We start from the raw sequence: 26,083 nt of genomic DNA, 5'->3' as shown, positions 1-26,083 counted from the left end.
TTTGAAAGAAGACTATTTTAATGTCCAGCATTAAGTCATATTTCAGATGCATTTGTCAACAATTCTTTTTTGTGTGCATTTTCACTTTTAAAAAAATGTTAAGTAGCAATCCGTAATTTTAAAGTTACTTTTAAAAGTAATGAAACAGTATAACTTTGTTTTTCCTCCCTGCCTCCTGTGTCTGTGGCATTTTTCTGGTTTTTCCTCAGGATTTTATCCCACCAGTTACTAATGCCTCACATTCATTAGTCAGACGTGGTTTCAGTGAGGCCGAGAAAGGGAGGTCACCATGCCAGTGACCTATATTTAGTTCTGTAATACAGGCTCAGCCCACTAGAAGCTCTCCATCCTCTGGTCCAGAGGTCATAAACTCCAGTTGAGAAACACTAAAATGTGCCGAGGACTGAAGAGGATCTTTTCCAAGGGTTTGATTCACTGCACCATATTTAAGCTTGACTACTTAAGAAAGTTTTCGTTGAGAAAGCCTTTGCTCATTTTTCCCAAGTTTAGGAAATAAACAAACAACATTGGGTGGGGGGGATGAAGGAGCTGCAAATTATTTGTCCTTACCATCCTAAAAGCCAATATAAGCCTCAAAATATCTTCATCCGGGCATAAAGATAGTTTGACAGACCACCCCTGAAGAGGTAAGTTCCACAAGTTTGGGACTCTTGAGATCCAGAATTTTAAAAAGTCATTCAGGAACTATGTAGTAGTCATAGTTAGATGCCACTGAATATGATTCATAAGTCACCCTGTGAACAACAGACCTAAATCTTGTCCTATCCTTTCCTTTCATCATTTCTGACGCATCTGAGCCCATTTCTGCAGTCATTGTGTCAGTCCACCTCATTGGGGGTCTTCCATGATTTAAATGCATGTAGTAATACAGTCTAATAATTTTAAATGACTGTGCTATCTAATACCATAATTACTAGTCTCATGTGACTACTTAATTTAAATTCAATATAATACAAATTGAAAATTCAATTGCTAGGTCACACTAGTCACATTTCGAGTGCTCCATAGCCACATATGGTTAATGGCTACCATATTGGACAATATAGATTTATGGAACAATTCCATCATTGCAGAAAGTTCTGATTAACCTGTGCTGTCTAAATTGCCCCTGGGTACGGCAGACCCTGGTAGGATCAGACTGTTGCAGCAGTGGTCCTTAACTTTGCTTGCACTTAGAACCCCTCAGAAATTTAAAAAAATAAAACACATGATCCTGCTTTCAGATGCTCTGATTTAATTATTCAGATACGGGATCTGGGCATAAGTGTATTTCAGAAGTTTCCACGAGATTCTAATATGCATTTTAGGTTGAACATCATCTCTGGGTTGCACAAATAGATGATTGATACAGGCACTGAAGAACCACCAAACCAAACTTTTTGTGGAGGTGAGTAGACTAGTGCTGCTGTCTCCTATCCTCATCTTTGAAAAGTTACCCGCCATCTCTTAGGACAGTTCCAAACAAGAATTGCTACACAGTTAAGATAGTTCTCCTGGGAGAAGACTACTTAGCACACTTAAGCTTAACACCTCTTGGAGCTCCAACCCAAAGGTAGGTAGTTAAAATCCACCAGCTGCACCTTGGGAGAAAGGCAATCTCCTCCTAGGCAATTTATAACCTCTGAAAACCTTCTGGCTGGTCAACTCTAAGTAGGATCAAATTCAGAAGGATGTAATACCACCGAAAGCACCTCTTTAGTTATTATTTTTACGTCCACAAGAATACATTGAAAGACTACACAAATTTTCATTTCTTGGAAATAGTGTAAAAGTCATGTATCTAAAAGCCATATTCAACTCTAATTTCTAAATTGCACAACTTTTAGGAATCTTCGTCCTTTACGCTGATCTCATTTATAGCCTTCGTGATTAAAGACCTCCCAACATTTTAAACCATGTTTATAAATTTACTACATACATATGCTTTCCCTCTTTAGTACTTACTAAATATCAGGTAATTCATGCAAGTACTAATGAATTCAACTTCTAAATAGAATGGTTCTTAAGTTTTCTTAAATATTTCAGTATTATACACAAACTCAGTAGGAGTTCTGTTTAAAATCATGTCTCACAAACTGATCCATTAGCTCTAATGGACTCAAAAAGTAGTTCCTTAACATTCTAAAATATGCATAGATTGATTAATAGTAAAGTATTTCTAAAGGGTTCTATGTTTGTTCTAAATCTTTCATGAGTTAAAAGATGCATGCTAAAGAAACAGTTCTGCTATGAAAAGCTTTAGTGTGATGTCTTTGCAAGTGAATTTTTTGGTCTGCCATCTCTACTGAAGGTTCTTGATGAACAAGCAGGGTTTTGGTAGGAACAAAACGGAATCTTTTTCAGAGATGACTGCAGGATATAAACGATTTACTGTATTTAAGGATGGGGGAGGGCAACATAGCCACAGGTCTGCTTCTCCTAGAAGGAGCTTTGGTGGTATATACTAGGTAAGCACTGAGGTGCTAATTGAAAGGACCTTTGGTCTGAGCCCACCAACTGCTCTAAGGGAGAAAGATGTGGGGGTTGGCAGTCTGCTGTCATAAACATTACAGCCTTGGAACCCCTAAGGGGTCACTTTGACATCAAAACAACTTAAAGGTAATGGATTTTTCACTGTGTAAGAATTGAGTTTTGTTTTTTACTTTGCTCAGATGTTCATTCCATCTCTGCCTTTTTAAAATCTCATCAAATCTACAATATCCAAGTACATACAGAAATTAACTTAATATTTTAATGTTGTTTTTAAAATCTTAGAGAACATCTATCTTTTAAAAAAACAACTACCAACCAAAACTTCACCCCACCTAGAGACCTTTCAACCTGTCAGAATCACACATTCTTTCATATTTTGCATTATAGAATGATAAACATATACAGATAATTTAGATACCTAATTAAATGTATAATCTCTTTCATGACTTTTAACTGACTATGTGAATACAATTTCCAACATTTTATCTCATTTCTAATGTAGCTGGCCAGAGACCTAATCATATACATATTTACGGAAGACATTGTGAAAATACTACCTTTCAATTCCCACTCCAAATGATGATCCTGTTGAGGCTGTAAATTTTCATGGGAGCAGATTGCCATCCTGTAGAACATTTGGTTAGTGGGTTCAAACCACTAACCTTTTGGTTAGCAGCCCAATGCACCACAACAGACTATTACCAACTTCATTTAGCAATAGGAGCTCTGCAGGCCTCCTGAGTAAGGAATTGCATTTTCAACCCAAAGGCACATGGTTTAAATCCACCAGCTTCTGCAAGCAGGAAAGATACAATCTCCTGTTGGTGAACTTTACTTCATCTCAAAACCTTCTGGAGGATGGCGAGCTCTGGTGGCCCAGTGGCAAGAAGCTGCACTGCAATCCCAGTGGCAAGAAGCTGCACCAGATGCTCTGCTGAAGGAGGGCCCAGCTCCTCCTGTACCAGTCAGATCCGATCTGACAGTACACACATAAAAAATAATAATAAAACAAACAAACAAACAAACAAAAAACCTTCTGGAGGGTCAGCTATGAGGCAGTTTCTACTTGTTAGATCCTGTCAAGTCAAATACTACTAGAAGCAACCCAGTGAACAATAGATCTGAGAACATAATAAGTTAATGCTTCTAAATTGCCTAGAACAGTGTCTTGCATTCAAGGCAGTATTGACTTCAGTTCCAACCCATTCCTGCCTTCCATCTGGTTTCTGAGGCTTTAAATCATTCTCAAAGGAGCCAGATTCATCTTTCTCCATTTGGTGGATTCCAACCACTAAACTTTTGATCAGTGGCCTAATAACTTGACGTGCTGCACACTGTACCTTGTTCCAAAATAATTTTTTCATAGGCAAACCTACTTCAAGAGCTCAAAATGTACTTACCACGATGGCATCACCCAACCAAGTGAATTGACATTTTAGTTTTATAATCTCTCTGGAGAAGGGCACACTTGGTAGGGAGTAAATGAGCAGACCCCCAATGAGATAGAGTAAATGAAAAAGAGGCAGACCCCCAAGGAGATAGACTGATATGATGGCTACAACAGCTCCAGCACAGCAAAACACCTGAGGACCCCCAGGCCCAGGCACTGGAGTTGCATTCTGTGTGCATGAATCACAGTGAGTCAGAATCAGCTCCGGCACCTAACAACAGTAGCAACTCAGGGATGGATCATTATACTCTCTCACACTCTATTAAAAGTCAATGAATCAGGTAAGATAGGCTTTCCAAGAGTTAAAGTGGGTTTTCCCATTTTTCTTTTGTTAACATAAATCTTTATTGAGTTTCTACCACATTAAAAAAAAATAAATTCCACTTGTAATGATCCTTTTGCTATAAATAAAACTTGAGAGATGGTCCTTTTCCTCAAGAAGAGTACACTTCAGTTTGTTTTGGTTTGGTTTCTGTAAGTACTTTTCAAGCCTCAAACAACTCAACAGGGCGCTCTGGTGGCATTGTGGGTAAGAAGTTGAACTGCCAAACCAAAGGCAGCCCGTCGAAGGCAATGCTGTGGTGCTAATTATTTTTATTCATTACACAGGAAATCCTAGGCCTCTTCTAGTGAGAATATCAGACTAATTACAGACCTTTACTTGGCATTTGGAAATATCAGCTAGAAGCCCAGTGTAGGTAGGCAGTGTAAATTATGATGTGAGGTCTAGAAACTAGGGTAGTTTGATCCGTAGAGGTCGTTTGGGAAGGTACCCATTAGAGGCTGCACAAGGAGGTTTTGCAATACCACACTGAAGGAATCCCGGTGCCTGGCTTTGTCCTCAGCACACTAATTTGAACGTTTCTGTTAACCGGCCAGAATATGGTGGTGGGATAAATAGGAGAGAACTACCTCCCTCTTATATTAACTTATTTATCCAGTAGCCTGTTAGAGGAAAGCCCCAACCACATGGGTTTCTGCCCAGACAGTATTTTATGGAGAGAGTAAAAGTTGAAAGCTGGGGATCATTTTCAGTAAGTGTGGGCACTGAGCAGCAGGGGGCAGCATGAGGGCAGTCAACAGTTGAAAGGATTGAGAAGTGTGTGTATTTAACACTTCTTGACAATTAGGAACTTACATCTAGGAGGCAATTTATAGTATTAATAATTTACTTTTGTTTTCCCTCAAAAAATGGGATTAGAAAAGTAACAGCTGCACTATGTTAGTTAGGCTGGATAGTGGCAGAATGGCATTGTTTACTCACAAGCTCTGCAGTTCTCTATTCTGTTTCAAATCAGTAGGAACTCAGTATTTGATGTCAATGTGTGCGTTACAATTGAAATACACACCTACTTTTTAAAATTTCAGTTTAGTTTTCCAGTTTTATGCTTATTTAGCGGCACAATGTTAAAGGAACTAATAAAACAATGCTAAACTACTTTAAAATTAAAAATTTACTTAACTAGTGAATTAAAAACTCAAGGTGCCTTCTGGTTTGCATGCCAAAATAAAGACATTACATTTATTTATAGTAGTGAAATTTTTGGACTTTTGGATTTTTTCCCCACTTTGGTCCTGAGTTTCAAAACTGCACTCAATTAAATCACATATATCTGGTGAAATGAATCTTGCTCTAGTCATCTAAAAAATGTGGACGCTTTGTGGTAAAAATGGAAAATTGTAAGGTCCCATGTAGATTTATTTATTTATTTATACCTCTGGAATTACTTTGTTTTAATGAGTAAGAATTCAGTGTTTGATATAAATGTGCACATTTCAAATGAAATACACATGCTTCTATGTGCTGTGTTACACTCTCAGACTGATATGTAGAAAAACTGTATCAAATTCTTTAATACATTTTGTTCTTGAGGAAAAAGTTCTTCCTCTCTCCCTCTCCTTCTTCAAGACTCTCTCAATGTCCCTCATAGGTGTTGATGAAGTTCTGATCACTGGCTTTTCATTCTTTATTTCCTCATCCATCTCTATTTTATATACTTCTTTCCGTATCATAATAAAATACTTCACACTTGTCACTTCAAATGATCAAATAAATTGATGGTTTGATTATTCCATAATTGCTGAATATTTATTTCTAATTCCATTTCTAAAAATCCCAGTCAATATTTTTCTTCAAGCCAGTTTTATGTGAAAATTAATTCTTTTAAGCCTTATGAAAACAATTGGTAAATTTATGAGACATTTCCTGTATATTTTATTTAATCATTTGTAAATCCAATGGTATAAAGATGTCAAATTACATAAAATGTTACTTTTCAAACCGGGATGTGCTTTGTTTAAGTACCTCTTGCATCTTTGTTTCATGAAAAGCAATGATGATGTGTTTTTACTTTATCTCTCCTGTGGTGTTAGACTGCTCACTGAAAAGGTCAGCAGGTCAGATCTAGCAGCTGCTTCACAGGACAAAGTTTCTGCCTGTAAAGATTCACAGTCATAGACACCCTATGGAGAGAGGGCCTGCCAGAATTGGACGTAACTTGGCAATGAGATGATTCTTAATATAATGCTGACACAAGAATGGAGCCAAACCAAACAAGATTAGGAAAACTTAGTGAAGTATATGGAAATAATCATGATGTAAGATTTAAATGTACTCTTTCTATATTTTTTACACAAATTATTTTTGTAAGTACCTAGAAATACTATTGTGCTAATTATTCTCTTCATTTATGACATGGAAATTTCTTGACCTGTCCCAGTGAGAATATCCTACTAAATACAGATCTTTAACTGTTCGGCTTTATTATTTATTTCATTGTTGTTCTTATTCAAGGCCATCAAGTCGAGTAGAACCCGTAGCAACCCTATGAACAATGTGTCTGAACTCTGTCCTTTCATGCATCAACCTTATCATCTTTGGCACTTCTGTTTGCCACAGAGTGGGTCATTCCAAATTCATTGAAGGTCTTTCTCTCCTTTGCTGACTATCCAACTTTCCAAGCATGATGTCCCCTTCCAAGAAATAGCTTCTTCTAACAACACGTCCAAAGTGTGTGAGATGAAGCTTCACCATATCTGCCTCCAAGGAACATTCTAGTTGCACTTTCTCCAAGACATATCTGTTTCTTCTTTTGGCTGTCCTCGGGCTATTCAGTGCTCTTCTCCAACACCGCAAGTCAAATGATTCTTCTCCTGTCATCCTTATTCATTGACCAGCTCTCAGATACATAGCAGATGATCAGAAAAACTGGGGCTTGAAGTAACGCCAAATTTTTATTTCCCAGATTTAATGATGTGCTTGTTAGTTACATAGTTTCCTCAGATCATATTTGACTACAGGTAAGGCAAAGCTAAATCCTCTTGGCACATACAGTAAGAATGTCTTGTTTAGGTGTCCAGCATTGCTAATTAATTATTAACAAGCAGATCGTAACCCTTTGGACTCATTGAAGAGAAACTATACAACAAATCTTCTAGGACTTTAATTGCTCTTATGCTTATCCTAAGGACTCTCTGTACTATGTAAATATATAGTTAGGAAGTTTTAAAGGCATAGTTTCTATCAAACTAATAAACTCTTTGCTTTTGAGGTGAAACTGACTAAACCCAAGTGGGTTTTCAGAAGCCTTAAATCACCGGGGAGGAGATTGTCCATCTTTCTCTTGGAGAGCAGCTGGTAGATTTGAGCTACCAGAGGGCCACCGCCTTGGGCAGTAGAACTCCCTACCTACTATACCACCAGGATGCTATAGTTTATACAGAAAACACATATGTCAAAATTTAAAAATCCATACCTATTTATTCTATATGCTGAGCATATTATCCAAAACGCTGGACTCTATGAAGAGGAATGTGGCATCAGGATTGGAGGGAGACTCATTAATAATCTGCGTGATGCAGATGACACAGTCTTGCTTGCTGAAAGTGAGGAGAACTTGAAGCAGTTGTTGCAGAAGATCAAGGAATGCAGCCTTCAGTGTGGATTGGGTCTCAATATCAAGAAAACAAAGATTCTTACCACTGGACCAATAGGCAGTGTCATAATGGGTGGAGAGGAGATTGCAACTGTTAACAGCTTCATCTTGCTTGGATCCACAATTAACACCCTTGGTACCAGCAGTTGGGAGATAAAGAGACACATTGCGCTGGGAAACTGCAGTTTGGGACCTCTCCAAATTATTGAGGAATAATGATGTCAGTTTAAGGACTAAGGTGTGTCTGATTCAGGCCATTCTATTTCCTATTACTTGCTATCCATCTGAAAGCTGAACAGTGAATAAGGACAGCAGAAAAAGAATTGACAACTTTGAGCTTTGGTGTTGAAGAAGAGCACTACACATCCCATGGGCTGCCAGAAGAAAGAACAGATATGTCTTGGAGAGGGGACAGCCAGAGTGTTCTTTCGAGGCTGAAATAATGATACTACGCCTCACATACTTTGGGCATGTTGCTAGGAAGGATTATTCCTTGGAGAAGGACATGATGCTTGGAAGGGTGGAGTGTTGTCAAAGGAGAGGAAGACCCTCAACCAGGTGGATTGACACAGTGAGTGCTGCAGTGGACTCTTTTGTGTCTGGAAGTGTGAGGATGGTGCAAGATAGAACAGGGTTTAGATCTGTTGTTCATAGGGTCTCTATGAGTTGTATTTGACTCTAGGGAACCTAACAATAACATTTTACATATTAAAAAATCATGGACTCCCATTTTTTTCCCTCCAGCAACTATAGAAGTGAAGGGACTTGGTAGCATTACTGATAAAGCTTTCAGCTGCTCACTGAGTAATTGGTGATCTGAACCCACCCAGTGGCTCCAGAGGATAGAGACCCAAAGATCTTTACCATAAAGATTTCAACCAAGAAAGACCTATGGGGAAGCTCACCTTTATCCCATGGCACTGATATGAGTCAGAATTGATTCTACAAAAACTACAATAGAAAAGTAAGATACACACAAAATACTTTTCAAAGTTAAAGAGACTGAAGCACAGGAGATTACAATCAAGAGCAACGATTATCTCAACATCTTTTAAAATGGTATGTTTATGAATGATTCTTTATTAAAAGTGAGATAGCCTAATATAGACTATTTTTAATTGAATATGCAATTTTAAAATTCAATTCAAACATTTCAATATGGCTTGACATATTACTTGTGTAAAATTGCCTTGAAAAGTTTGTAATAGATGGAAGCACTACTATTCTAGAATGAAATTCTTTCCTCAGCAGTTAAATGCTTTTTTTGCATTTTATACTCACTGAGAATGAAAAAGGAATTTTAAGGAAGCCATTTAACAGAGTACAATTCAAAATTAATTTCTAGAGAACTATTGCTTTTCAATAGACTGTGAAAGTTTGGTTTATTTGAAAAATCATGCATTACGGGAAAACTCAAAAGCACAGAAAGTTCTGTTTAGGTGGAAGGGATTGTTATTGTTACTAAGTGCCCTCGAGTTGAGTACAACTCTTATCCACACTACAAACAAAAGATCTGAACCCTGTTCTACAACTATTGTTGTTTCTCTAATGTTTTTAGAGTTTCCAAAAGCCTCTTGTTTAGGATGCAAATGCCAGTCCTGCTTCCAAGCCTGTCTTAATCTGGGAGCTCTACCAAACCCCATCCACAATGGGTAACCATTATGGCATTTAACACACCATTGCACAGTGTTCAGTATCACAGCAACCTTATGTTAATTCAATACAGCAAACTGTCAACCAAGTGCTATACCATTTAGACCAATGTTCTTCCCAAACAGAATTAACAAGGCCTTGGGCCCAACTGACTTTTTTAAATACAAAGGCTTGCCCACCAGATCCTGATTTATTTTTAGGGGTGGGGAGGGGCTATACAAGTGTTTTACAAGTCATGTGCAAAGAAGTAAAGTGTGTGGATGTGTGAGTGCTCATTAACCTTTTTGTTAGTGGAAATGGGAAGATTTGGGTTTGACAAAATAGTCTAGGAAAAACCCCTCTTAGAGCCTTTCTTTGTTAAGTCTTCAGTTTTGGATGTTTTTGTTCAAGGGAAAGAAGGATTAGACCATTGGTTTAAAACCAGGTTTGTTTCTATTGTTAGGTATTGTTGAGTCAAGTACAACTCAGAGCAATCCTCTGAACAATGACTCTGAACCCTGTCCTACCCTGGTTCACTCTCACCATCTCTGACATACTCAAACCCATTGCTGCACCCACTGTGTCAATCCACCTGGTTGAGAGTGTTCCTCTTTTTTGCCATCCCTCCACCCTCCCAAGCATGATATCTCTCTCCAGTGAATAACTTTTCCCTAACAACATGCCCAAGGTGTTTAAGAAAAAAAAGACCATGACCTGAATCAGGCACAGCTTAGTCACCAAAGTGATATCATTGCTCCTCAATAATTTGGAGAGGTCCCTTACTGCAGACTTTCCAATGCTATGTCTTCTACTCTCCTGACTGTTGGTACTGCTGATTGTGGCTCCGAATTAGATCAAGTCATTGACAGTTTTAATCTTTTCTCCATCTATCATGAGGTTGCCTATAGGTCTAGTGCTGAGAATTTTTGTCAGTTTGTTTCAGAAATTTTTTTTATTTTAATGAAAGTTTACAGAGACTTTGGATTTCTATTCATTCGTGGTTGCACACTTTCCTCCCTGCTCACCCCTCCCCAGAATTTTTGTTTTCTTGACATTGAGATGCAGTCCATAGCGAAGGCTGTAGTCTTTGTTATTCTGCAGGAAGTGCTTCAAGTTCTCCCCGCTTATGTTAAAATGGAAAAGAACTGTGGTGGCACAGTGGTTAAGACATTTGACTGCTAACTGAAACGTTGTCCGTTTAAGCTCTTCATTTGCTCTATCAAAGATGTGCCAGTCTGCAACTGTAACATTTACAGGCTTGGAAACTCTGCTTTGCTGACAAGGTCTCTCTCTTGCTCTGTCTGTGATTTTCAATCAATTCCGTGACAGTGGGATTTTAGTTAAAATGAAATTATTTAGAACCCTGGTTCAGACTACTTGGGAGCAACTTCCCATTTCCACGCCTTTGTTGGAAAAATTGATGAGAAGAATAGGTTACTTTGAATTGTGGCATTGGAGAAGAGTTTTTAATGTCCCATGGACAGCCAAAAGCACAAACAAGTCTATCTTGGAAGAACAGCAACCATGGTGCTGTTTTAAGGGCAAAGATGGTAAAACATCATCTCATATTATTTGAATACTTTTCCAAGAGGTAACAGTCTTTGGGAAAAAAAAAGACATCATGCTGAGGAAATTAGAGGGTCAGTGAAAGAGAGGAAAACCCTCAAGAAGATGGGTTGGCATAACAGCTGACCAACAGACTTGAGCATGAGGGTGGCACATGACAAGTTTCCATCAGTTAAGGAAAAACTATTGAGCTTTATTGTAAAATAACAGCAACAGTATCTAACACAGAAATTTTACTGTAGGACAGTCACTGAAGCTGTTTTATAGTAAGTAAATGAGATATACACATAGTATTTTTTACATATCAAGCAAAAGTAAGAACTCTGCAAAAGTGTATTAGGGAGGGATATGCATTCCTTCATAACCATTAAAATCTACTTTCAAGAGCTCTTCATCATGTTATCCCATTTGTTCTTCATAATAGCTTAAGGGGCAAGAGATCAAATATTCTTTAGTCTAAGCATGTTGTTGTTGTTATGTGCTGTCAAGTTGCCTGTGACTCATAGTGACCCTATGTACAACAGCCCTAAACCCTTCTCTAGCCTGTGCCAATTTTATTGTCTCTGACACGCTTACCCCCATTATCCCAGTCACTGAATCAATCCTTCTTATTGAGGGTCTTCCTCTCTTGCACCTTCCCTCCACCCTCCCAAGCATGACGTCCCTCTTCAAGGAGTGGTCTCTCCTTGCAACATGCCCAAAATATGTCAGATGAAATGTCTGAATCCTTGCCTCCAAAGACCAACCTGATCTCACCCTCTCCAGGACGAACCTGTTTGTTCTCCTAGCAGTCCATGGTAGTCAGTACTGTTCTCCAGCACCACAGCTCAAAGGTGTCAATTCTCCTTTTATCATCCCTAGTCATTGTCCAGCTCTGACACATAGCAAGTAATTGCAAAGACTATGGCCTGGATCAGGCACACCATAGTCTCCAGGCTGACATCATTGCTCTTCAGTACTTTGGAGAGGTCTCTGAGAGCAGACTTTCCAAATGCAATAAATCATTTAATTTCCTGCCTGCAGGGACTAAGCATATGAGATAAGTTGCAATCAACTCATAGCTAGGTTTCCAAGGCTATAAATCACAGAGAAGGAGGTTGCGCATCTATCTACCTTGGAGCTGCTGGTGGAATCACACTGCAAAGAAGCTATAGAGACACCAGCAGAACTTCTGGGTTAATAGGATAGTAGCTGAGCATGTGTTTGTTCCACCCAAGAACTCCCATTATGTTAGTGAGAGCCATCAGGTGATCAGCTTAGAATTTAGGTCTTCAACATGGAAGCCAGTGTTCCTTTCAGTTTATCTTGCTGCAGCTAACTATAAAATGTTGCTGTTTGAGTGCTAGCACATACTAACCTCTTTTTATACAAAGTCTCACTCTGGGAGTAACAGAGCAACTTGAGCAGAGAAATGCTCTGCTCCTCAGGAGCTTGCTTGACCGGATTTGGAGGTAGAGCTGTGTGATCTGATGAATCACCTGGCATTTTACCAACTGGAAAAAATGTTGCTGTCAACCTAAACATAAGAACTAAATGAAAAGGAAACAAAAGGTTCTAAAATATTAATGTGTTTTTCTATTAATTTATATAGTACCTTGTTGATCTTGAAGATTTGTTTCTTGTCCTTAATTAAGGGTATGAGAGATCTTTAGGAGCAGTGCTTTATTTTGTATTTCCATATAAAAATAAAGCTCAAAAAAGTAAAATAAGCTATAGAGAAATTTTAGAAAAGAAAATTAACTAAATTTTAGTTCATTAAATAAATGCCCTGGTGGCACAGGGATTCAGTGTTCAATTGCTAGTTCAACTCAGCTGCTCCAGGAGAAAGATGTGATAGTTGGCGTCTGTAAAGACTTATTTGTGACTTTGGAAACCCTAAGAAGTAGATGTACTCTTAAGATGACACTGTCATTACCTTTGAGTCATAACTGACTCATATCTGACCCTCCTCTGGGTTTCTGAGGCTGTAAAATCACATGGGAAGAGATTTCCAATTTTTCTTTCATGGAATCCCTGGTGGATTCAGACCATCAGAGAAGGAAGCTCTCTGCCTTTGAGTTAAGAGCACAACTACCTACAGACTATGCTACCTGAGCTCTGCTGTTGTTGTTTGGTGCCCTTGAATCGAGTACAACTCATAGCTGCAACCCGATGAAACCTGTCCTATCCTGTGCCACTCTCACAATCTCTGACACACTCATAGCCCATTGCTGCAGTCACTGCCTCAATCCACCTGGTGGAGAGGAGTCCTCTCCTTTGCTATCCCTCCGTCTTCCCAAGCATGATGCCCCTTTCCAAGGAATAATCTCTCCTAGTAATGTGCCCAAAGTATGTGAAATGAAGCTTCAAAATTTTTGCCTTTAAGGATCACTCTGGCTGCACCTTCTCCAAAAACACCTCTGTTCTTTTCACTGTCCATGGGATATTCAGTACTCTTCTTCAATACCACAGTTCAAAGGCATCAATTCTTCTGTCAGTCATATTCACTGGTCAGCCCTCAGATGAATAACAAATGACTGAAAAGACCATCATCTGAATCAGGTGCACCTTGTCCTCAAACTCATGGTATTGCTCCTCAATAATTTGAAAGAGGTTCTGACTGTAGGCTTTCCAAGTACAATATATCTCCTGACCTCCTGACTGCTGCTATCAAGTGTATTGATTGTGGCTCCAAGTTAGATGGAGTTGTTGGCAGTTTCAGTATTTTCTCTATCTGTTGTGATGTTGCCTGTCAGTCCAGTGGTGAGGATTTTTGTTTTCTGGACACTGGGATGCAATCCATATTGAAGGCTGCCGTGCTTAACATTCTGAAGGAAGTCCTGCTCATTTCAAGTCTTCCTCCAATCTTGATGCCACATTGGAATCAGCACAACAGCAGTGGGTTTGGTGTATTGTCATAGTCTAGCAATTTGTCCCATTCTGATACTTGTCAGAATCCTGTTCAGTTTTCTCTTTTGATGTTTCCGCCCTTCTCTTCCCTTTTTTTTTAAGATAAAAAAAAAATCTTAAGTGTCAATAAAGCTAACATTTTCCATTTCTAAGATACTTGTTCAAAGTTTACATAGCATAAAGTAATGAAATGGATCAGAGAAACTACCATTGCCTTGAGCTGTCTAGTCTAGAAATTCCCAATGTATGTTGTGGTTGTTGTGTACCATTGAGTTGGAACCAACCCATAGCTGACCCTCCAGAGGGTTTTCAGAGGCAGTTAATTGATGAGGAGGAGAATGCTCATCCTTCTGCCATGGAGCAGCTGGGGGATTTGAACTGTGTACCTTCAGGATTGCAGCACAACTTCTTACCAGTAGGCTAACAGAGCTCCACTCCCAATGTAAACTCATATAAAACAAAAGGTCATAATTGTATGAAGAAGGGGACTCCATGGTCACATAAATTCAGGAAGTACTGTGTCAGCCCTCAGGAATTCTCTGATATTATTTGCTGTGATTCTTAACACGGAAAAGAAAATGAGTAATATTTATCAGTTTTAAACTATACTTCTTAGCATTTAGTGTTTTGTGGAATGTACTTAAGAAATAACTAGTATCTTGGAAGAAATACTGATTTTTGAAAATCTATTCTTCCACCCCTTTCCCAATCTTCTTGGGTGGGCCATGGACTGTCATTACTCAAAAGATAACAGATATTTGTTCTGTGCTTTAAACTATAAAAGTTTAAACCCATTATTTTTTTTTAATATTCTATTAAAGCTATACACATTCTTTGTAATAAAGAAAAGCTGTTGTTCAATGCTGCTGAATCAGCTCTGACTCATAGCTACCCTGTTATAATGGAACACTGAGAGAAACAGTAACAAATAAATGGTGGTACAAGAAAGAAATATCTCTACAAAAATAAACGTTGTTACAAGAATTTGTAATAGTATGAGAAAAGTGTTAGGTCAGAATATCAGCTGAGAAGTGAGGACTAGAAAGCAATACACAATGTTTTCCTAATATCATGAAACAAGGAACTGTGATGGAAAATCCAAAATGAACAAAATCAGAAAAGATTAGAAGGAAGAGAATGTTCATTAGCATGCCAACTTTAATATGGTTAAAGTCAACTGAAACAAAACCAGAAATCTCACCCATATGTGTGTACTGCCACGGTACAGCACAGGGGGTTTTAGTTTTGTTTTTTTAGCTTATGAGTCTATTTTTTGAAAATCTGCTTCAGAAGAAATCTTACATTCTGCATGTGGTTTGTACCCTTGTCAGTGATTCCCTTTATCAAGTCAGGTCTTTTGCTTACTAGTTCCTGCAGCTTTAGAAGTGAAAGATATGTATTACTTCCTTCTAACACCAGGATGTTGTGTATTACTCAGGAAAAAATGGAAATGTTTTCTCTTCCAAATGTGGTGAGTGCTGGTGATTTTAGCTGCTTTAGGCTCTGGTTCTGATCTAGTGCTAAACTTCATTTTAACCTCCAAGCAGTGTCACTTTCATGACCAAATATGTACTCTGAAAAGTCTCAGAGAAAAACACTGGGAAATAACTTCCAATTATTACTGTGTTTGACCTGATTCTATTTCAGGCTGTATTTATGGCATGACTCCTATAATTTTGGTATCAGTTCACCAGAATCTATCTTCTGCCCACCGGTCCTGTAGAGCGCGTTTGCTGGCATCTCCAAGCACTTCCTCCTTCCCTGTGGCCCTTCTCATGGGTGACCTTCCGGAAACCTTCACCCGGCCTGGCTTCTCTCCAGCTCCCTCCTCTTTCTCTCTCTGACTTCCCCCCTGGCTTTTCTCCTTCTGTTCATCTCCTAGAGGTTGTGGTTTCCCATTCTCAGTGCCCTTCTCTCCGGGAATCCTTCACACGCACAATCTCACTCCACAGGCTTTCCCTTCCCCTTTCCACTTTCCCTTCCCCAATAGGAAGGAAGGAGAAATTGGATTCAGAGAGTTATGCAGTTGGCACAACATTACTCAAAGCATGAAGAGGAACAGAATAAAGTATTAAGAGGAATAGAGTAAAGCATTGTATTCAAATTAGTTATTAATGAAAGATGACTATGATATGAGAAAAGTGTTAGGTCAGAATATCAGCTGAGAAGTGAGGACTAGAAAGCAATACACAGTATTTTCAGAAAATATAAATCATTCCCTAAACCAGATCATTGAAGCAATACCAACTCCAGCTCTCCATCTTCCCTTTCTCTGGGATGTCCTCTTCTCTGTCAGTCTTTCTGAGTCCACTACCATCAAAGGCAGGTGGTTCAAATCCACCAGCTGCTTCATGGGAGAATGATGGGCAGTCTCCTCCCATGTACTTTTCTGCCTCTGAACACCTGCTGAAGGGTCAGCTATGAATCAGTTTCTACTCCATGGCATATAATGTAGCAACCCATAAAAATTTACTTAAGTCTTCCAACATACATTTCTACTTCATTAAGAATTACCCCTTTGTTCCTCTAAGCTGCATCACTTCAACCCTTTTATCAGTTATATCACACTGATTTGTGTTACTTAGTAAAACTGGTTTTCAAGTAATACACATATTTATGTTCTATCGACTGAAGATTTTAAGCCACCTACAATTTGGCATCCTTTTCTCTCTTCTGTTTATTCCCATTCCCCTTATAATGTTGAACTGCAGTAAGAAGAGTCAGCAGTGGGTTACACTGATTTAACATAATCAAGGTAAGTATTTTTTTTCCCCTAAACAGATTTTTATTCTTCTAGCCAATTGTTGGGATGTATGCTGTGGGTGTGGACAGCTACACTCCTAGTGACCCTATGAACTGTAGATCAGACCCTGGTTCCTCAATTAACTACTTGTTCAAGTCCCCTCAAAAACCACTTCTAGTAGTATGTTCATTAAAATGTTGCCACCGACAATTCAACATCTGCCTGCCAGCCTGGTAACAAAAAAAGAGCAGCTAATTTACAGGGTTTGAGAAGTGAGGGATGCACATCTTAAAAGCGGCCAAACTTACCATCATCATTGGTTTTGGAGGAAGGTTCTAAATTGTGGTGAATGAAGTCTTTGCTATGAACAGAGCAGACCTCAGAATTACATTACACAACAAAACACATAGCATTTTATTCACTTTTTAATATGTCTTCATACTGCTGGGATATTTTGTGGCTTTTAAAAAAGCCTAAATTCATCGGCCTAAGAGTCCCGTTTGGAATCATACATTTTTCATCCTTTTGTCTGATGTCTGATTAAGTTCAGATTGACAAAAAATGGTGTTTATAGGCCCCTTAAACCTATTCTAGTTCACTTGAATGAATGATTTCCCCCTTTTTCTTTTAAAATAGGGCTGGACTTCAAAACTAGATATATTCTGAATGTCCAGATCTTGTATCAGACATGTTGTTTTAGCTTTGTCAGGCCATGGGGCCCCGTATACAACAGAACCACCCAGGGACTGCCCTGGACTGTACCCAATATGCTGCCCAGTCTTACGTCAGTCCCAAGATTGCTTGCAGAGCATGCTCTGGGGATCCACAGAGTTTTCATGGATTGCATTTTGGAAGTCAGTCTTTGTAGTCCATGTTAGTGTGAAAGATCTGTTGGAACCTGTTCTGCAGCATGGCAATGTGCAAGCCTCCACAGGTGCATGGGTGGTGCCTACACAGAAAACAATTTATAATGAGTGTATACAGAATTCTAGGCCTATATCAACTCTTTAGATAAATCAGTAGTTAATATATTATTTCTGTGACTTTCTATTCAGAATATTGCAAAGTGATTATACTATTTACGTCATTCTAGATATTATATTATATACTATTTATGCTAAATAGTATATAATATATAATATGTATTATATATACAGCATTTCCTACATGAGGGTGGGAGTGGTGGACAAATCATAAAGGACTTTAAGCTTTTATTTTCCTCAGTGTTATTCAGGCTGCTCTGCTTGCTTAGTGGTAAGGAATTAGCCACAAACGCAAAGGTATGCAGTTTGAACCCATCTCTGCAGAAGAAAGACGGGCAATTTCCCTTGCAATTAACTGCCTCTGGGAACTCCCTAGAGAATCAGCTATGGGGTCTGTTCTGACTGAATGACAATAATACGATTTTGAAAGAAGTATTTGTAGTAATTTATAAAGCTTAGGGGGGAAAGAAAAGGCAGAAAATTAAAAGGAAAATAAGTTACTTCAATTAAAAGCATATCTAGTATTTAGTATTTTTGTACAATGATTTTACTTATAGTACTTTAACACTTTTTGACATTAAGAATAAATTGTGCATTCACACATTTTTTTTAAAAAAGATCTCTTATTTTCCTGATTAGATAAAATGCAGTATCACTTAGGGAGGAGAAAGTTTGCATTGTCTTATCCTTTCTGCAGCTCACACCACTTTGCCTAGCCCTTAGCTGACATTCAAGGAGCTGTGGTGGCACAATGTGTTAAACACTGACCTTTTAGTAGAAGGGTTGGCAGTTTGGACTCACCAGCTATTCGACAGGGAGAATGATGGGTGTTAGCTCTCAAGAAGAATTCAGCCTTTAAAACCCTTTGGCTCAGTTCTGCTCTGTCCTGAAGGTGACTGGATGGGCACTGACTTGATGGCATTGAGTTTGGTTTCAGATTTTTATTGGATTTGTGAAAGAAAGAATAATTTGGACTCTTTTTATCAAAATAGAGAGCCCTGGTGGTATTATCCATAGGGACTTGTGCTATTAACCCCAAAGCAGCACCACCTCTCTGATGATTCAAATCACTACCAGCTCATCAGGAAAAAGATAAGCACTGTTCTGTGCTATTCACAGCCTCAGAAATCCCACTGGATGGTTCTGGGTTGACGGCAATAAGCTTGAGTTATCAAAACAGTTACTCGGATATTTCTCTCTTTTTTTCCCCCTCCTTGCTTCCTGCCTCTGTGAAAGATGTTATTAAAATGAACCTGATTGTGTTCTTCCTTTCAGGATGCAAACCTGACCATATTTTTCCCATCTTTAAACATTTGCCCATTAGCTGACCTCTTTGCTTCTCTCCTCTTCTTCAGTGCCAAGCCTCTCAAAGAGTAATGTACATTCAGTCTCTTTTCTCACTTCCGGTTCCCTCCTCACTTCACTTTAATCTGTCTTCTGTGTCTCCACTTGAGCATCAGACAGTCACTGATACAAATGTCAGCATTACCCCTTGGGGAACTTTCTGACCACACGCAGGTCATGTAACTTTTCTAAGTCCAACAAGCTACCTGCATGTTGCTGTCAGGAAAGAAAGTGCATTTAGTGCATTTCCACACGGCCTGGCACAAAACAAGCACACAATGCTGCTGTATGCTGTTGAGTCAATTCTGACTCATCCCGACCCTGTAAGACCATGTGGACTTGCCCATAGAGTTTCCTAGGCTGTAATCTCTGTGTTGAGCAGATTGCCAGATATTTTCTCCTGGAGCAGCTGGTGGATTAGAACCTTTAGGCAAGCAGTTCAATCCTTGTGCCCACCCCTGCCCTCACCCCCAGGACTCCTTCAAATGTGTGATACATGGTAGCTATTGTCCTTACTAATTGAAAGTTTAATAGGCAATGAGAAGACTGGAGTAGACATAGGAGGATTGTTGTTAACTTACTTTATTGATAATTTCCTTATTCTTTAGGAGATTAGTGTCCCCAGAGCTTGGAAAGCAAATTTCACAGAGATTATTTGAGTTGGATTTTGAGAGATGGTAACATTATCCTAAATTTACTGAATATTTACTGTAGGCTAGGGACAGTTCTGCACCTCAAATGCTAAGAAGTTGTGCTGCCAACCCAAAGACAGTTCGAATCCACCAGCTGCCATGTGGGGAAAAGACGTGCAGTCAACTCCCACATGATTTAATGCCTCTGGAAAGCTATTGGAAGGGTCAGCTTGAGTTGGTTCTGACTGGATGGCACCTACCAATAACAACAAGGACAGTTCTAAACATTATTATTACTGGGTAATAAAAAAATATTAAGGATATTCTAGTATAAGTGGAAGTGTTTATGCATAGAAAAATACACTATATACCATGACAAACAATGATCTGACTGACATTAGATACAAATTATGCTTGTTTGAATTTACCTAGAAATTTGACTTATAGATTTCAGAATGGAGTTTATTCATATTTTGGGACTGCTCATACACAAAATACCCAAATTGCATAATATTCTATTTCTCGGCTGTACCATAAATTAGATGACTTTTAAGAACAGAAATGGATTGGCTCACAGTTCTGGAAGTGAGAAGTTCAAAGTCATGCTGACTGATGTTTCTGAGGGCTCTGAGGAAGCATCTATTTCATGCCTCTCTCCTAGTTTCTTGCAGTTCTTAGTTTGTAGCTGTATTGCTCAGATTTCTGCCTCTGTTGTCACATGGGTGTCTCCCTTAATCTGTCTCTCTCTGTCTTGTCTCTTCTTTTAAAAAGACAAATCTCAGATTGGTTTAGCACCCACACTATACCCAGTATGATCTCATGTTAACTGATAACAAAGGCCCTACTTCCTAATAAGGTCATGTTCATGGCTCCTGTGGGATAGGACTTCAGTCTATTTCATGTGGAAACATAATGCAATCAATCAGTTAGAACCTGGATTATTTTATTTAATCTTAAAAGTATCCTGTGACGTAAGCATTTGGTAGCTAGAAAGAAGTAGATAAAAATCTGAAGAGGGATGGGGGCGTGCGGGATAGAGGGAAGGAAATGTGTGAAAATCTGGAGGCAAGAAGAGCCATGTTTTGTTTTTAAAGCAGTGGTGTTGGGTAGGGAGAATGATGCAGAATTATGGAAGGCCTTGACAACCGCACCAGAGATTTTTAACTTGTACTTAATAGCAAAATAAAGGAGTTATATAATTCTCTGACTGGAGAGAAAGGAAATACAGAATGGAAGTGGAAATGTTGGTGCACTGGTTTGATGGTATGCAGTCTGTTACACTCCCAAGGGCACAGTGTGTTTGCTATATGCCCAAAATCTACAGTTTTACTAGTCATTACTACCAAAGGGAACTCTGGTGCCTTAGTGGTGAGGAATTTGTTGCCTGTGCAGAGGTATACTATTTGAATCCGCCAGCTGCTCAGTGGGAGAAAATGGGCAATCAGTCAATTCTGGGGGGATTTATTGCCTCTGAAATCCACTGGAGGGTAAGCTGTGGGTCAGCTTTGATGGCAGGGTACACACTAACAATAAATGATTACCAAATTGTCACTATCCCAATTTGCTACCAGAGAGAGAGAGACTTTAAGTAAGGTTTATCGAATGAATGAGTGAAAGACTGAAGGTTGTTTCTAGATGTGACGTGATGACAATTTAGAATGGAATTATACACAGCCAAATTCTAGAAATATTTTCAAAGAACAAATGATAGGACTTAGGAATGACTCTATTGGGCACAAACTAATATTTAAAACCACATTTCACGTTTATGATATGCAGCAAAATACAGTGTCAGTGCAGCCGTATTTGGCATTAGAAGTTATTTGTTTTAAATTGCACAAAAATTATTTTATGAGATAGTGTTAATAATTATGACCATACAACTTGTCTTTTAGGACAGTGTTTGGTGGAGCTCCCAGATTAAAACAGGCTTGGAAGCAGGAGTGGCAAGTTGCCTCTGCACCCTCTTTTTGTTCAAACAATTTCTCCTTTCCATAAATACTCTTCCTTATACTACATCATTCCTAAGTGCCATGCTTCAGAACCAAGGCATATGTCACCTTGTCTGGGACGTCTGACCCAGTGGGGACCAGCTGCTCCTTTGCTTGAACTCCTACTGCATTTTGTTCACTGGGCATCTTTTTACCAGCATCTTATTTGTATTCCCTACAATGATACTGTATGCTGCCAGTTACTCAATAAATGTTTGTGGTATGAATTAAAGCTAATTTTAAATACTGCAAATTCATTCCCAAGCAAGTTCACCTCTGAGGAAATGTCTGTATGTTCAGCTCTGGACTTATATGCTCCCTGCCCCACCCCCCCAACCGCTAGTGTTTAAAACGTCACATAATTTGTGTTTGGTATAGGAGCCCTGACAGTTGTTGTTTAAACCTGACAGTTGATGAAACCTTAGGTTGCTAACGCAAATGTCAGCAGTTGGAATCCATCAGCCCCTGAGAACTGGAAAGATGATGCTGTCTCCTCTCCACCCATAAAGACGTACGGCTCACAAAGTCCGTGATAAAGTGTTACCAAGAGTCACAACAGACTCAAGGGTGGTAGGTTCATTTAGATGAAGAGAAATAGCCATTTCTGCAATTGTCCAGTGGGATAAAGGGAACAAACGAAACCTGTTTGCTGTTGGGTTGCTTTAGACGCAGGTGATCCCAAATGTGCAGAGGAGAATGGCATTCCATGGGGCTTCCCCCCTGGGGCTTCCCCGCCCCCCAGGTTTTGACCTTTCAGACACTGATTGCAGGTTTCTCTGGGTGCATTTCAACCACCAAACTTTGTTAGTAGCTTAGGAGCTCTGGGGCAAAAGGAAGATGATGAAAATGAACCCTGGACCTTTCTTGCATTACTCTTCCTCTTCCTTTGAAGAACTGAACTTCCAGCCCTTGAGTCCTTGAGAACTCAGGAGAATTAACAGTTAAAAACTCAGGGCACCGGACAGGTAGATGGGAAGCTGATATAGGGAGGGGAAATGTGTCTTTTAGCAGGCATGTTGTCTGCAAGGGCTGGGGGACGTCTTGTTTGTTGGGGTTTTTTTTTTAAATTTTTTTATTATTTTGTGTGCCGTCAAATCAGATCTGACTGGTATAGGAGGAGACTGCCCCTCCTTCTCCAGCAGAGCATCTGGTGGATTTGAACCGCTTATCTCTGGGATTGCAGTGCAGCTTCTTGCCACTAGGCCACCAGAGCTCCCTGGAAGTTTTGTTTTTGAGCATGTCTTTAAACCTCTGTTGAGGTTTCTAAAGAACAAGGAATTGAAGACAAATATTTTAATGAAAGCAAAAGAAATGTATTCATTTCCTTGGCTCAGTCATGATTTAAGAGACCCTTTGTTGTTCTATGAAGTGTTCCAATCTTAACTTCTCATATCCGGTTTTGGGGAAATCTGGATAGTCCAGATTAAGGTGGACTATTACAACGATCATTTCAGCCAGTATTTTCCAGGGCTTTGACTCCCATCTATTCCGGTTTTACCCCCTGCTGAGAACTGGCATTTTCCTCATATTTCAAATTGGGACCTAGATTTGAATGACTTGAGTCTACATCTGAGCTAAGATCTACATTTGAACAAGATCCTTAAGTCGCTAAAATGTAGAACCTGGTCCAGTACATCGGAGGTGGAAATGCAGATTCGGGGATCAAATTAGAAGGCATTCGTGGGCAGCCCTGGTTGGTGGCACTGCTGTCAGTGCCCACACCAGGCCGGAGGAGCTTTCTTTCATCCCTGCACTTACCACAATGGTGCAGCGATTGTCATTCACAGGTCTGTCTTCCCCACTGTGCAAAGCTGCTCCTGCCATCCCGGGGGTGCCAAGAACTCACAGTTTATTTATTGGGAAGCCGGAAAGCTTAGTGAGTAAATGCAATCTCAAGAAATGTAGGTGAAAGTCCTTCACCTCATAGGAACTGTTATTATTTTAATTTTAGAACCACTCACTCACTCTCATTGCCTAGAGTCGGAACTGACTCATAGCTGTCCGTCCCTCCAGCTGATTTTAGAGGCTGTAATTCCCACGGGAGATTGCCCATCTTGCTCCCAGAGGATCTTCTGGAGGCCTTGAACAGCCAGAGATTCGAGCTGCCTTTAGGTTAGCAGCCCATGTCCCTATGGATTATGTCACCAGAGTTCTCTTGATTGTACAGCAATATTGGAACACTGAGCTCTGTTTTCCCTTGTCTTCTCCCGCACCCCACGGACTGTAACTAAAACTGCCTGGAATATAGTTTTCCTGTGTGGAGCGAATGAATGACAGGTCATTCCCACCTTGCATACTCATTGTTTTTACTATGTAGCCTCCAGGACAAGGCTGAAGGAAGGAGGGAGACTGATATCTTAGTGAACATTTGAAGCTGTGCTGACAAACATTAAATCCACCCCAACAATCTTTCTGATTTAAAAAATGGTCCACTGGAAAGAGTTCTCTGGATACTCACTTTTTTAACCCCCTTCGGTGGGTGTGATATAAACCAAATGACATCCACATAAATCTATTTCCGTGGTTTTGGGGGGATAGGCGGCAGGAGCACTACAGGTTTTTAGAATTCAATTTTATAAAGTTTTTCCGAAAACAAATGATAAGTGCGAACTTGTGGCTGGCTGTGTTGAAGCAGCGTTTTCTTGCAGTGGAAACAAAATTGCAAGCTGGATATAACGAATGGACTTTACCATTTTGAAGATCTTGTTTGAAATTGTCGTTTGCTCCAATTATAGTTTAAAAAGAAAACCAAACAAACCCGCAAGTAGATAAAATGCAGGACTGAGAGACAAAATAAACCTTGGGAAAAGAGTGGGATGCTTACTGTTTGTATGGGAAACCTGACCAATGATTTGATGTGGCGCCTATTAAATAAAATAATCCAAAATTTATGAGACGCAAAAAATAATTGCTGGTACAAGTTCACTCAAAGTAGCCTTTTGCCCTCGATTTCATGATGGTTTTGTTGTTGTTTTAAAGATGTAAAACGCCGTGGTAATTACGAAGTGCAGTTATCTACCTAATTCAGCATCCGTGCGTGTTCCCTCGCACCACATTTCACCAATCCCCCCTTGCAAGGGGCTTGCGCATCGCCCCGGGCATCGCCTGCGTCCCTCGCGCCGCTCGCTGGCGGGCAGGGCGGCTCGGATCGCGGCGCCGGGGCCGCCGGGGTGACAGGTGCCCCGAGCCCGCCGCCCCCGGGCGAGCGCCGTCCTGCAGCCAGGTGCTCACGCCTCGGGCGTCCGGGCGCTGGGAGCCGGAAGAGAAGCCAAGCGGCCGCACACGTTTCCCTCCCGCGTTGCTTTCCGACCAGCCGGGGGAGCAGGTGGAAAGAGTTTTTTTCCCTGCACCTTCGCCTCAAGGAAATAGCGGCAGGGAGGGAGGGAGGGAGCGTGAGAAAGTGAGCGTGTGCGCGAGAAGAGGGGCTGAGGAGCGAGAAGGCGGCGCGGGGCGCCTGTGCGTCCGGGCGCCGCGGGCCGTCCCGCCATCCTCGCCGCGAGCTGTCCGCCTTCCCGGTCCGAGGAGGGCGGGGGCCGCGAGGAGCGAGGCCGGCGGGAGCCGGGGGTTGGCGGGACGCGCGCTCCGTGCCGGCGCCCGGTCTCGAGCCCGCGCTCCCCCCCCCCCCGCGTGCCCGCGCCGCTGCGCGATGCAGTGTGGGGAATGGCTGGGGTTGGCTGAAGAGCGCACAGTGGAGTTTTAATGTCCGCCATGTTGGCCATGGCGTATTGAAGAGAGCGAGCGAGAGAGGAGCGGAGCAGCACAGACTCCCACCCTCCCGGCTGTTGTTAGTGCCCGGACGGCGGGCTCCGCGCTCCGCCCCTCAAGTCCCCGGCAGCGGTAGGCGAGTGGGGACCGAACCCCCGGTTCTCCATGATCCCGCTGGCCGGGGCCGTTTCCCCAGAGCGGAGAGGTATCTGCTGCGCCTGAGATGAGTAAACTGTCGTTTCGGGCGCGGGCGCTAGACGCCTCGAAGCCGCTGCCGGTTTTCCGCTGTGAGGATCTGCCCGACCTGCACGAATACGCCTCGATAAACCGGGCCGTGCCGCAGATGCCCACCGGAATGGAGAAGGAAGAGGAGTCGGTACGTGTTAACTCCCCTGTCCGACCCACCGCCAGGCCCCGCTCCCTCTGCTGCCTGCGGCGGCGACGGAGCAACATACCCACACAAAATGGCCGCCATCTTCTCTTCCCCGCCGACAGTCAGTCGCCGGCCGGGCCTTTACCCCGCCTCCCCCGGTCTCGACCCCGGCCGCTGCGGCCCGCTAGGCCCTCTTCTAAGGCCACCCGCCGACCCTGGCCACTTGTCCCCAGGTCCCGCCGAGTTCGGGGGCCCGAAAGGCACAAAGGGGTCACGTGACTAGGCTGCCGGCAGCCATTTTGTGGTCTTTGGTTCTTGGGTTGGGCCTCATGCATCCGGAGAGGGGA

The 26,083-nt window shown here is 41.0% G+C and overlaps 1 protein-coding gene across 4 annotated transcripts in view; it reads left to right on the top strand.

Annotated features, from left to right (window-relative positions):
• EPC1 (enhancer of polycomb homolog 1 (Drosophila)) overlaps positions 1-26,083 on the top strand; it is a 139,107-nt gene that overhangs the window by 14,827 nt on the left and 98,197 nt on the right. For 2 of the 4 annotated variants that reach the window (XM_006894586.1, XM_006894585.1), the window contains exon 1: positions 25,284-25,739. The exons of 1 other annotated variant lie outside the window; for it this stretch is intronic. In XM_006894586.1, the coding sequence (XP_006894648.1) occupies positions 25,587-25,739 (153 nt within the window). In that variant the 5' untranslated portion in view covers positions 25,284-25,586. Of the gene's footprint in view, positions 1-25,283; positions 25,740-26,083 lie in introns of those variants that run through there. One more of the 4 variants, XM_006894588.1, reaches the window with a different exon arrangement.

Source organism: Elephantulus edwardii, unplaced genomic scaffold (assembly GCF_000299155.1).
Source record: "Elephantulus edwardii isolate Elephantulus edwardi_28Jun2011 unplaced genomic scaffold, EleEdw1.0 scaffold00146, whole genome shotgun sequence".
Lineage (NCBI taxonomy): Eukaryota > Metazoa > Chordata > Mammalia > Macroscelidea > Macroscelididae > Elephantulus > Elephantulus edwardii.
The sequence above is the reverse complement of the archived record's forward strand: the minus strand, read 5'-3'. Positions and strand labels throughout refer to the sequence as shown.